The sequence below is a fragment of the Bombus huntii genome, chromosome 6, assembly GCF_024542735.1.
Source record: "Bombus huntii isolate Logan2020A chromosome 6, iyBomHunt1.1, whole genome shotgun sequence".
Classification (NCBI taxonomy): domain Eukaryota; kingdom Metazoa; phylum Arthropoda; class Insecta; order Hymenoptera; family Apidae; genus Bombus; species Bombus huntii.
The window spans coordinates 18,180,344-18,193,468 of record NC_066243.1 but is presented as its reverse complement, the minus strand read 5'-3'; the positions used below and the strand labels follow the sequence as shown (position 1 = coordinate 18,193,468).

The window sequence follows — 13,125 nt, the reverse complement described above, 5'->3', positions numbered from 1 at the left end:
GCAAACTTCTTTCATGAGGCCTCGTTTGTCCTGCCGTGCAATACGCGTTCGTATAAAACGTCTGTGAATTCGTTTGCTGTGTCCTGTACGTTGCGTTGCGTAGCAGCTTCGTATTACTTTCGCAAAGTTAACTCGTGTTGGAAAACAGATGGATCGATTTACATGATCTGAGAAAGAGCCTTTGAGTACGAATTTCTAACGCTGATTAGAAAATACGACTCGTTCAACCACGGCTTTTCGTTTTCTATGCCTATCGCGTTCATCGATCATCGATTTAGGCATGTAATTGTATGTGAACGTTAGAAGTGTAAATATCAGAAATAAGGATTAATTTAGGAATGGTTCGATGCGAACGGTGTTGTGCCGATCGTGCAAAGAGCAAAATTCATCGTCGAATACGTCAGGATAAAATGGAAACGCTAGCAGATTAATTCGATCAACTTGATGCTCGATGCGGTTTAATATTCGACAAACTGTCACATCGGAATCTCAGTGTTGATCTTTCTGTTAGCAAGTGACGCATCACGAAGTAGAAAGTTACTTAATCCTCTTATTACGTTTACCTTCGACTACGCCGCCTTAAATTTGCTCACTAATATTTCGCTGTACTCGTATATCCGGAAAATGTCAAGCTAATTATATAGAATACCGCGTTATAAATACGACTCATTCCAAGTTATACGATACATCGAGCGTGGTGCTCGAGATTCAATGGAATACAGCTTTTCGATGGAGATTACAAAGATTTCGATCGGATCATTTTATTAATAGGTACATGCATTAAATTTTAAGATATACGCACTATCTTTACATAACACACACGAGAAACGATCTTATTTAAAAAATAAAGAATAACGTTAACCTACACGTGTACGTACATTCAAAGTTCAAACTATCACAAAATTACACGTAATTAAAATTTCTTCAATATTTTTATGTACAAATGTATTTTTTTGGAAATTGTTGCTAAAATAGTTATATTAATTGTATTATCCTCTACATTCACCTCTACATTCCACGTTGTATCTTGTATATATCGCACACATATATACAGTTCCGTTCGATATTTTCTTCATTCATGTTACGTTTTCACGTTCTGCAATAAATCACGGAACATTATGAAGGTTTTTGTAAGATAACGTTACTTTCTTTCAAGTTTTCTTCTTGAAATATCGATTCGGAAACTTCACAGCTAGATTTACTACGTGCAGGATATGAAACGTGATCTTTTTGAAGAAACGGCAGTAGTAACGGTCTGTTTAAAGTCAGACTTATTCTTAGATCTGTAACAAACAATCGACTATAATATTACAATAGTATATTCGGTAGTAGTAAATTAATATTTTAATAGGAATAGAAAGATATCACGAACGATTGTTTTAATGGAAAAGAGAGTATTTAAAATAAATTCGAACACAGCTTGTAGGAGGTATCGTACGTACTTGAAACATATAAAATTTCTTCGCTTAAAATTGTTTCAGCTTGTCAAATGTATTTCTCCGCGTATAGTTTTCCATCGGTAGACAGCGGATGTTTATGCAAATTCATATTTTTAGGAATATAATTTAAAAAATAGGACTTGGACATTGTAAATATTTTCGCGTATTATGTGCATTCTATGTATTATCTGTACCATCAAATTCCGCGTAAAAACTAAAAGTTTAATTGCCACTTTTGATTAAAGACGTATTATCGATATCTAATTGTTGCGGTACAGAATAATTCTACGATACAGAATTCGCAAAGTCACGACGCCGCGTGTTGCTCCACAAATTAGCACCTCCAAGCCTGTCAAATCACCACTCTATACAATAGAATTCACTCCTAACGAACCGGTAGTTTACTCGCGACACAGTCTACAATTTTGTAGCTTAAGTTGCTTCCTGCAGCACTTTGTGCCTGGGTGACACGACGATTATAAGACGCAACAATTTCTCGGTACGCTATAGGTAAACCTACTGAGAAATAGCTGATCATTTAAGTAAAACAGTTACCTAAGAGCGATGGTGTATGTGTATGCATGTGGCCGATAACGATAACACTGCACCTATTACCCGCCGTGTTAACTTATTCGCGAGAGCAGCGAACGTTCCGACTAATGAATTGTCAAACGACACGAAACGGTGTTCTTCTCCGAACAATGAGAAGTCTTCGAACGCTTCCTGTCTCCAGATGCTGATGCAAGGTTCACGAATCGATGAACGCGCGATTTGCTATCGCTAAATGCTGAGACAATACGAACAATTTGTATCCTCCAACGAAACCTACACTCTCCGACCGACGGAAGAACAAATGATTTTTGCTTTACGTCTGTTTGGAGACAAACGAATTATTCACTCTGATCGCTGAGAGACGTTTACGAATGTAAAGCTCTATCCAGACTGACTACTCACCGATATTCGACTGCATAAACGCGATCGTTGAGATATGTCCAATGGAAAAGTTACAGGAGACTAGCCTTGTCGGACTCGACCGAGCTCACAAGCTCCAAGCGAAAATCTCCAAAACATGCAGCCTGACTGGTTTTCACCGAACGCGAGAAAAATCCAGTCAGCGTGTTCGCTGGGTATCACTCGTGTAATACCGTGCGACACCGTTGGTGGAAGGAGGATGATCGATATCTAGACTTAGACGAACGTGAGACAAATTAGGTAAGGATCGCGAAAGTTCGTTCGAGCGATCCTCGACCGTTACGCGTCGCTAATAATACTCGCGTTTATGGTACTCTCGGCTATTGAGAATTTGACGGACATAGGAAACGACGATCTGAAAATTCGAGAGTATTCTTCGTGTTGTAGACGATGGATGGAAGGAAAGACAGGATTACTTAAAAAAGTAATATATAAAAGTAACTTTATCAAAACTCTACATTTCAAAGCTAATCTTGAAACTGGACTCGTAACTGCATTCGTATCGTAAGCTCGATATAAATCGTTGCACTCAACGTAAATCCTGTCGTTTAAACTGCTTAAAATTATTCTCGCGGGAAGCGTATCCGATAACACTGTTCACTGAGAAATATCATCTGATTCATATTCTACGAAAAGACAGTCCATTCGGGACGTGCTTTACATCGACCAGATTTTAGAATCGTTTTTCTCCTTCGTTCATCCCTTTCTCCCTGGGAATGCACACGTATTCCAGATCCAGAATATTTCCTACTCTTAAAGGTATCTTATCGCTCACCTTTTTCTCCTATGAGCGCAGCAATGTGCGAACACATACGCGTGTATACGAATAGAGATGCATACTTATTCGAAAGGGCTTGTCGCGAGCCTGATATCGAATTGCTTAGTCGTACGTGAAGCCAGACGGATGACGTACCGATCGCCCGAGGAAATTCAGATCGTCTTGTATCTATTCTGTCTACGAGATTTTCCGTGAACGAGACGGGAAACGTGTGCACGATCCAGCTTTCCTTCGGAAATTCGTAGATCGCGATCCAGAATCCAGAAGACGCGCGACGAACGGGAGAACCGAGAAAAAGAAAAAAAGGAAAAAAAGAAAATAAAAACGTGGAACACCGAGAGAAGAAGAGGATGGATTCGGGTGGATTCGCGTTACAAAATCCGTCTGTGAAATACCCACGGTTATTTCGCAGTGTATACCCTCAAGATACGATCTTATCGCGTGGCAAACGTAGCGACGGTAATCGCTGGATAAGTTTCTACCAGGAGCGGATTGTTTGCGAAGTGATAGTGTCAAGGACGCGGGTTGGAATCCGCTCGAGCGCCCAGGATCGTTGTTGCCGTGGCTTAGAGATAAAATGAGACGTAGATTAAATGTAACGCGGTATTCTGGATAATTACCACTCAGAAACTGAAAATTGAGCTGCGCAACTTTTGAACGGATTATTTACCCTTGTCGTGTAATTACACGTCACGGTGTTAGATTATACTTGGCTGGATAGCAGAACTACGGGTGATTTGTTACAGCCTTTTAGACGACACCTTGTAATTAACGTTCGTACTACGCGTGTTTCGTGGATACCGGTAAGCCATTAGTTTAATACTTTCGGCTTGTACGAGCTTTGGGTACGAAATCGTATTTTATCGGTAATCGTAATGGTCTTGAAATAATAAACGTGATTTGTATTTTACGTGTATTTCTAGGTGGACGATAACACGTTAATAAGTGAAATATTTGTAGGGGCTTTTGATAAGGATGGCTCTCAAGATCAAACCCTATCGCTTAAGGCGAGTAAACTATTGAATAAGAGAATATAAGGTAAAATTACACGACTCAGACTATATACGTCTTCGTACTAGCTCTGCTCTCTTTTTTCTTCCTTTTCTCTTTTTTTTTTCCGCGTGGAAGAAACCTTCGTAGGACCGCACGTCCTCTGGCAGGAGGACGCAGAATAGTGCCGCATTACCAGTCCTGCCCTAGTCGCGTTTTATGTTAGCCTACTTAAGACGATCTAACTTCATTTATCTAACCACGACTCACGCCTCATATTTCCTTATCAACGCATACGACGAATATAATGGCATATGTTTCAAAATCAACCGTTTTCAGGAGTTAACTGGTTCCTTAAAGTTAATAATCCTGCTGTTATCACACTTTCCTGTAAATTACTTCTATAGAACACAAACAACGCTAGTTTTTCAGTTCGATAACATTTTTTATATTCCTAAACCATCAACTTTTATTTATATTTCACCCCTATTTCCCCTATACCCCTATTTCATGTTCGTTTTACGATACGAATGTTTTTGATTCCGCAACATCAAACTCTGGACCAAACTGTTTCTCACAAATAACGTAATAATTAGTTTATTATTAAAATATTGTTAGACATTATTATCGACGGTACGTGTGTGAAATGTACGTTTCTACATAATCATTCCCAAACGTTAGATCAGTAACTTTTGTAATATTTCTCCTAGTTCGAATTTCTATTTTAAAAACCATACAAATATTTTGATTATTCGTGAAACTTCGACAACGAGTTTCTATAATATTATACTTCTGTCATAAATCGTATTAGCCTTCGATATATTATGCACGTTATTAAAAATTTCTTCGCTTCTTCATAGAAATTGGTAATGTAAGATTAAACGGATGATATTAAGTCGTGAAATGCGAACTTGAAAGGAAAGATGTTTCGCATGTACCGATCTGTACAACCAGTAACATAATACAACGAAAATAAGATAGCCCCAAAATTTTAATGAAACTAGGGAAGCAATTTAAACTAAAATTTATTACAACTTGTAAAATTGATAACGTTCTCCTCGTACTTATAACTTGCTCCGTGTATAGGAGGTATATTTTAAACGGCATTCTGGTCAATGTCCTCGGCAAGGGGAGGTTTACACGTGTCCTATGATCGGTCGATTCACGAAGACGAATGTACTTAGAACGGAAACTTTCGCTCTATCGTTGGTGTGTGGCTGGTATTGCCTCTTCATAATTGATCAACCGATCGATATGCGTTGCTGTTTTGCTTTCAGGGCTCGAAGCTGAGTTATACTACGTCAGGGAAGGAGTGGTTAATACGTATGCGATGAATTTCGTTGTGCCTGTGCCTGCATACATCGCGGATCTCGAATTCTCTTGGCAGAGTCTTGCCGGACATTCAGTATGTATAACGATAATAATTATATCGATGGATTGTATCGATGTATTACGTTTGCACGAATCTTTGAACGAATGCATGAAATCGTATCTGAAAGTTGACATAGACTAATATTCGTTTTACGAACAAGATTCGCAATGCGGATAATAATGCGATGCCATTTTCAAGACAAATAAAATATCTCCGCACCATAATTTCTTACGTTGAGAAAATTGCAGTTATTACTCTTTTAAAATTACAAATCGCTTCATCGCGAGTAGGCTGCTGATTTTTATGCGCTTACGGAAGATTTAAAGATGCAAAAATATAAAAATATCCGAGGCATAATATTTGTTTTATTTGTTTTACTAGGTAAGGTAATTCTTTATTAAAATTCATTCTTTTAATCATATTGATCAAGGTTCACGGCTTAAGCAGACGTAGCGAACGCAAAGTATATAACAATTACTAACAAATTATTTAGAACATTATTATGTAAAAACTGTTCTGTTTATATTACTTCGATATCTAGCAACTGTTTTTAATATTTTTATTCTTCCAGACGTTTATTGCATATTAAACGTGTCTGCTAATGTACCACGATCGCGAATAGACGTACGTTACAATCATTGTTTATCTCTTAAGCTACGTATATAAAATTCTCCCTTTCTCTCTGTGCTTTTCGCTCCAAATGTACCGGACTAAATTTTCGTTAGTCCAAAGGTAACTAGGATATTTAGGTGTGTCCAGAGTCTAGACTTGGACAGTTCGCCACATTCGTTTCAACGCACGACCCTTCCTCTCGTATCCCGTTTCTCATCCACTTCCTCTCGCGCACTCGTGCTTTATCTCGGTCCTCTTGCTTTATTCGCTAAAAGAGATCCATCCATTGTGGGTGCAGGTTATAACTGCCTTTCAGGATACGACTAGAGACACGCATAACGGTACACGTAGCCTAGCACAGCCGAGGAAAATGCTCGCACCGGCCATTAGCGAGGTGCAACAATGCGGAACAAAGTAAACACGTGACTCGGTCGAAATGGTAACTCACGGCATGCTCGTTTACGTTCCCGGGACCGGTAGTAACGGTTCGTCACGATGGTTCACAGAGGGATGAGGAAAAGGGGTGAGTTTGTCGAGTGGAGGGGTTACACGAGGGCTGTATCAATACTCTATCAATATGAAATACAAACAGGCAGTATTCGAGGGGAGTGGGAGAAAGGGTGGCTGATACAAACCGTGCGGTTCAGTTTTGCATTCCCTTCGGTCACCAAGGAAACCGAACGCGCCGTCGAAACCCTCCGAAACCCTCTGAAACGAACAGCATCGAGGAAAACGCGGAAAGTCGTGCGCTCTCCCTTTCCACCTTCCTCCACCTCTCCTCTCCTCTCCTCTCCTCTCGTTCCTTGCTTTCTTACCCCCTATGTCGTGGAACGCTAAACGTCAAGGAAATCGAGCCTACGATACGTGCTTATCGTTAAGCGGTTCGGTTCTCGTGAATTCCGTATTAATTTCTGACGAGGGGTTGCTCGACTTTATTGCCGGACGTAATTGTTGGTTTAACGTCTTGAATGTCGAAGACGGGTTGGCGGCCCTTATTAATGGTAATTGATCAGGATGTTGTTTAACCGCGCGGAGTTGCGTGTTCCATGGAGGAGGCAATTATACGAACGATAGGAATCGTACAATCGTTGGACGATTATCGCCTCGTTGATGACGCCTTTGCCAGTGTTTACCTGGCAGTTTTAATTTCAAACATCGTGTTTCAATAAGCGGACTGGTGTAATGGGAAGTTTCGGTTGAAATTAAATTATTGTTTCATCAGGCAAGTAACGAAATATTATTTTATTATTTTTGTGAAACAAGTTGAAGAGCAAAGTGCATAAACGATTTTAAAGTAGCGGTATCATAAATTGTTTTCGATTTACTTATAAATTGTGTTAATTAAATTACTTGGTAACTTACAATTAGACAAGGCTTTCATAATGCCAACAAAAATAATTTCTATTAATTAACGTCCATGTTACGATTAATACTTCAACGAATTCTTTTCGACCAATAACTGTCTATAGAGTGGAGACCGTTGAATATAGATAATGCGAAGTTTTTAATGAAATCTGATCCTATATATTTCAGAGGACGATATTCCGAGTAACTTTTCCCTATACGTGCTACTATCGCCCGGCTTTAATTTTCGAGATATTTCAAGATCGGTTTTAAATTTGGGCCAAGTAAATTCGGTCCAGATACTGGATCAAAAGATAACGTTTATATGAAATTTTATAATATATTATTATTCGTTAATTGGGAACACTTCGGTGATAATATCGTTGAAATAAAAATTCAGCGATACACTCGGCATGACGCTGCTCTTTATTCATTCTGGAGTAGACAGTAGCCGTCCAGCAGTACTAGCGTGAGATGGTTTTCAGTGAATCTATCGATATACGAAATGTTGCTCTGCGTCTTGTTTGTCTGTTCGTCACGTACATACCAGCGCAACTAGAATCAGCAGATATGTATACATATCCTCCTCGCGTAACCTAACGATAATCACGCACGATGTCAATTTTTCAACTACCTATTTATAAATGATAGCAATCGAATTTACGATACACTCGGAAAATCGCATGAAATAAAAATGAGGTCGTGCTAACTTTACCGACTGCCTCACGAAACTGTGACCGTGTATTAATTGAACCCAACGTATAACCCATTGATTTATCTTTTTCTTATTTATATCAAAGATGATCAGCATCGATGAGTTAAGTCTAAATTGGGATATATAAAAATGTGGCCACCTGTATGCCGAAATAAAGCGTAACGGAAACTAAAAAAAAAAAAAAAAATGAAGTTTTCTCCGAATATCTCGGAAACAAAGGCATAGCGGCGGTTATATGGAGGAAAAAGTTGATAATCTATAATAAAATGCGGTTACACGTGTTCGAATATATTTAACAACAGAGCAAATATTTCCCCTTTATTTCTACGATATCGATTAGAATGTTGCGATGTACGCATTAATACAATATTTATCGATTATATAATAAAACAACTGTATCTTTTTATCGCTACCATACTTGCCTCCGCAATGCTAAATCTGAAATTAATTATAAGCCTACACGTTACGAACGAATAGATACGGATGATACGTCGAATTATTACATATTGGTCACAAACAGGAGTCAGACGCTTTATCAATATTATCTTGGGTTGGAACGATATCTTATGAAAATAATAGTAACGTTAGCGCAAACTTTTCCGAATTTTGAATTTTGAATTTTGAATTTTGAATTTTGAATTTTGAATTTTGAATTTTGAATTTTGAATTTTGAATTTTGAATTTTGAATTTTGAATTTTGAATTTTGAATTTTGAATTTTGAATTTTGAATTTTGAATTTTGAATTTTGAATTTTGAATTTTGAATTTTGAATTTTGAATTTTGAATTTTGAATTTTGAATTTTGAATTTTGAATTTTGAATTTTGAATTTTGAATTTTGAATTTTGAATTTTGAATTTTGAATTTTGAATTTTGAATTTTGAATTTTGAATTTTGAATTTTGAATTTTGAATTTTGAATTTTGAATTTTGAATTTTGAATTTTGAATTTTGAATTTTGAATTTTGAATTTTGAATTTTGAATTTTGAATTTTGAATTTTGAATTTTGAATTTTGAATTTTGAATTTTGAATTTTGAATTTTGAATTTTGAATTTTGAATTTTGAATTTTGAATTTTGAATTTTGAATTTTGAATTTTGAATTTTGAATTTTGAATTTTGAATTTTGAATTTTGAATTTTGAATTTTGAATTTTGAATTTTGAATTTTGAATTTTGAATTTTGAATTTTGAATTTTGAATTTTGAATTTTGAATTTTGAATTTCGAGATTGGCATTACGTGTTGTTCTCGAGTAAAATTGTTCGGTTGCGTGATGCTCGTCAACGAAAGGGATACATACACGAATGCACGGTTTCGACACGCTTTATTGTCGCTACGAGAACACCGCGACGACCCGTCTTACCCCGTGGGAGCATTTTCCATCCCTTCGTCCCGTTATCTCTCGGATTTGCCAGTAACTCGGTTAACCACAAAATCTCGCCATTCTCACGGTCGCGAAAGCGCCGTTTCGGCTTATCTTCTTTGCCCGAAGACAGTTCCTACGCCCCTTCGGCCGAAACTATGAATCCAGATAAAGAAAAATTGGAATTAGCCTTATGGACCCATTTCCGTAATAGACGAACCTTGTTCCGCTGGAACTTTCTAAAAAGTTATTTCTAATGAAAAATCGACCTTCGTTCAAGCGATTTTATCATTTCACTTTGATCAAAGCCACGAAAAACATGAAAATTCTGATGGCTAGTAACATACGTAGTAAATGCAAGAAATATAAAACAACTACATATACTTTACTTACTTATTATCTTCTATTCAGTTGCGGTAATAATAGCTTTGAAACAAGAGTGATGTAACTATTAAAAAGTGAGGAAATGTTAACGATCAATCGATCATGATTTATTATATGATTTATTATTTAATTATTTTTATTTACGCGATATCATTTTATTTATGCTCGCTAAAGTTTGGTAACGTATACTTTGAATTTGGTAATATGAAATTCCATGATAAAAACAATTGTTATAAATAATTTTTCAAAAAGACTGTTTGAACGGTCCACTTTGTTCCATTTTTTCTGAATAACAGTTCGATTCAAAGCGAGAATATCGCATCTCTCTGAAGTAAGCTAAAAGCGTCGCTTTTGTGCAAAAATAAGTGAAATAGAAAACAGGGGGAGCGAAAGACTAGTAAGCGGCCACGAGCGATAATTTACATTGGAATTGGTCGGCACGACGCGACGGAACGGGAAATGCGATGGAATCCAAAATGCGATCGCAGAAAATTGCTCGCTCGATGAAGCGAAACTCGTTCGATCAACGACGGAAACGTTACATTCCAGTCGAGATTTTGTAGCACGATCCAAACTTATCTCAACGTTGCACCGTGTTCATGGAAAATTGACCAATCTCGATTACACGTAACTCGGTCGTAGCATTTATGGTTGCTTCAGTTTCATTTCGTGTAACTTCTTCGTCCGTAATAGGATTCCAGTAGAAATTGGGAGAAAATTTCTGTCGCGGTTTGCCCGATCCGACTCGTCGCGTTATATCGAGTCTCGTTTATCTCTGTTCTGCGATCAAACGAAAAGTTTCCGGGATTGCGCATCGTCTAATCTGATCCGATCTGTACCAGAAAGTTCGATCGCGCCCTCGTGACTCACGACACTTTGTTTCGTTTATCTTGCGAACGATCGACCCTGATGCAAGCGAGCTGCGATTCAGTGGCTGAATCGGCTCGTCGATTCGCCGATCTTTATCCGACATCATCGTTAAATGTATTCCTTGTCCGTTTATCGTGGTTTCACCGTCGAAAACGCGATTAATAACAAGGCCTCGTTTACCGTCGACATTTGATTTCATGCAGATGAAATGGAGATTCCTTGTAAATTGTTTCTCGCTTAAGACACCGTACCTTTCAGAACCGGTCAACTTGCAAAAAATTATTCTCGTCGCAGATTTTAATCAGTTGCTTGACTCCTTGAAACGTTTATGTTAAATATTTACCACGATGTTTTTAAACAATGTTCAATATTTATTGTTTTCGTTGTAATCGTTATTTCATTCAAATATAATATTTAAACGTAAAATTCATATTTTATATATTTGCCGTTGATCGGTATGCATAATCGTCAGTATTTCAGAACGAATGGTAGGTGATTGCACAGAGATAGGATTCTACAAAGATATGTTGGAAGAAGATAATAACATTCGTTCATTTCGGATGAAATTTTCGAGTAAATGGAGGTTGAAAGTGTGAATTATCCGTCGAGTATATACGAGTGCGTACACGTACACTCGTTGTCCGCTATGTAACTCCCTACAGATCGCGTTCCGTGTGGATCATCGACGTGTCGACGACTCCTATTTCAAACTCTATTTTCTCGAAAACGAAGCCTCGAATGAACAAATTGTGTTCTTCTTTTTACAATTTATTTTTGTTTCTAGAATCGAACCGTTGCCATATCGTTACAATCTGTTCTCAAACGGATAGGCTACGTACAGCGTGTCCGATTCAACTGAAAAACCTCAAATATCTTGAAAAATATGAACAGCAGGAAAAAAAGTTTCACACAAAAATCGTACGATATCAAGGCTGTGAAATATTTTACTGTTGTCTATCTGACCTTGCGATGGCCTTGCTACGTCTTACGAAGATCATGTTAGATTCGTCGAATACAAACCCGCATCTTTTATCACATAACCCTGTAGCTGAGACGATTCCAAGATATTACAAACTCGTATCTTTCTTATCACCCGCTATCCAGATATGAACTTTTAAACGACCTTGTTTTTAAGCACGTTCAATATTTTAATTCTAGGTAATACACTTTTATGAAATATGTAAACTTGCTAATTTTTATTCCGAATACCGAACGATACTTTGAACGAGTGAAATATATAATTATTCTATAGTAAATTCGCGTTAAGAATAAAACATTTGTCGTTAGTAATTGCTGCAAGTAAGTGATCTTCTTTCCGGTAGCTAACATAATCCAAACATAATCCGTAACGTGTGTATAGGTAAACGTTTCCTTTGAGAACGCAATTCAACGATAACGATAAATAAAGCAATGACGAACAAAGTGAACATTTTTTAAATCCCTTATTTATATCTGTATGAAGATGTAAACATCTTGAGCGCGATTTTACGTGTGCAGGATAATGTAGATATATGTGAAAGTCGTAAATAAATGTAAGCAATTATAAAAGTCTTACGATTTGTTGGAAAGAAACGAAGAGGAAGAAAGTCTTCCACGGGAAAGTCAGAACGGAAGCGTGTGTAAAGCGATCGGGAGTGAAACAAATAAAAGGGAGGGTCTAAATTTCGAACGATAGCACTCTCGATTAAGCTGCAGATTCCTGAAACAGCGAATCAAATTGTCCGTCTCCTTCTATTTCGTCCCTTTCTTTCTGCCCTCGACGTTCTTTTCTTCTTTTTGTTTTCAATTCAACGAGGCGAACGAAAAGAAAGTTATTGGTCGGCATGGACGGGGCTATAGACTGGAACGAAGTTTCTCATCGGAGTGGGATGGCGCACGCGGAATTGGGGATGATTTGTGAATCATCCACTTGTTAGGCGAAAGTTCGTCGCTACTTTCTCCCCCGAGCTAGGACTTTGGATGGCAAGTGGGGTTCGCTACTCGTACCGTCAGGACGTTTCGCTGCAAAATTATGGCGAGTTATTCTCTTTCCTTCCTCCTTTCCCACTCGTCTAGCGTTTTTTTTACGAATTCCGAATATCCTTTCACCCTTTCATATTTTTTGCTTCCTTTTTCTCCTATAGTAGAATTTCTTTCCCCCTTATCTGCGATATCTTCTCTCGTTCCTCTGTTTTTATTTCAACGTGAAATTATTAATGCCCTTTGTACCTCTACTCGTTGATCGTGGCCGTTGCTGTCGTTCTGGTTCTCGTCTTCCGTCTCACCCTAGGATCGAATAGCAGGGCGG

The 13,125-nt window shown here is 37.8% G+C and overlaps 1 protein-coding gene across 1 annotated transcript in view; it reads left to right on the top strand.

Moving 5' to 3' along the window:
• The window catches only part of LOC126866697 (tyrosine-protein kinase Drl), a 104,608-nt gene that overhangs the window by 31,050 nt on the left and 60,433 nt on the right, over positions 1 to 13,125 (top strand). Inside the window, exon 2 of the mRNA XM_050620596.1 lies at positions 5,457 to 5,584. Coding sequence (XP_050476553.1) covers positions 5,457 to 5,584 — 128 coding nt within the window. The remainder of the gene's footprint in view (positions 1 to 5,456; positions 5,585 to 13,125) is intronic.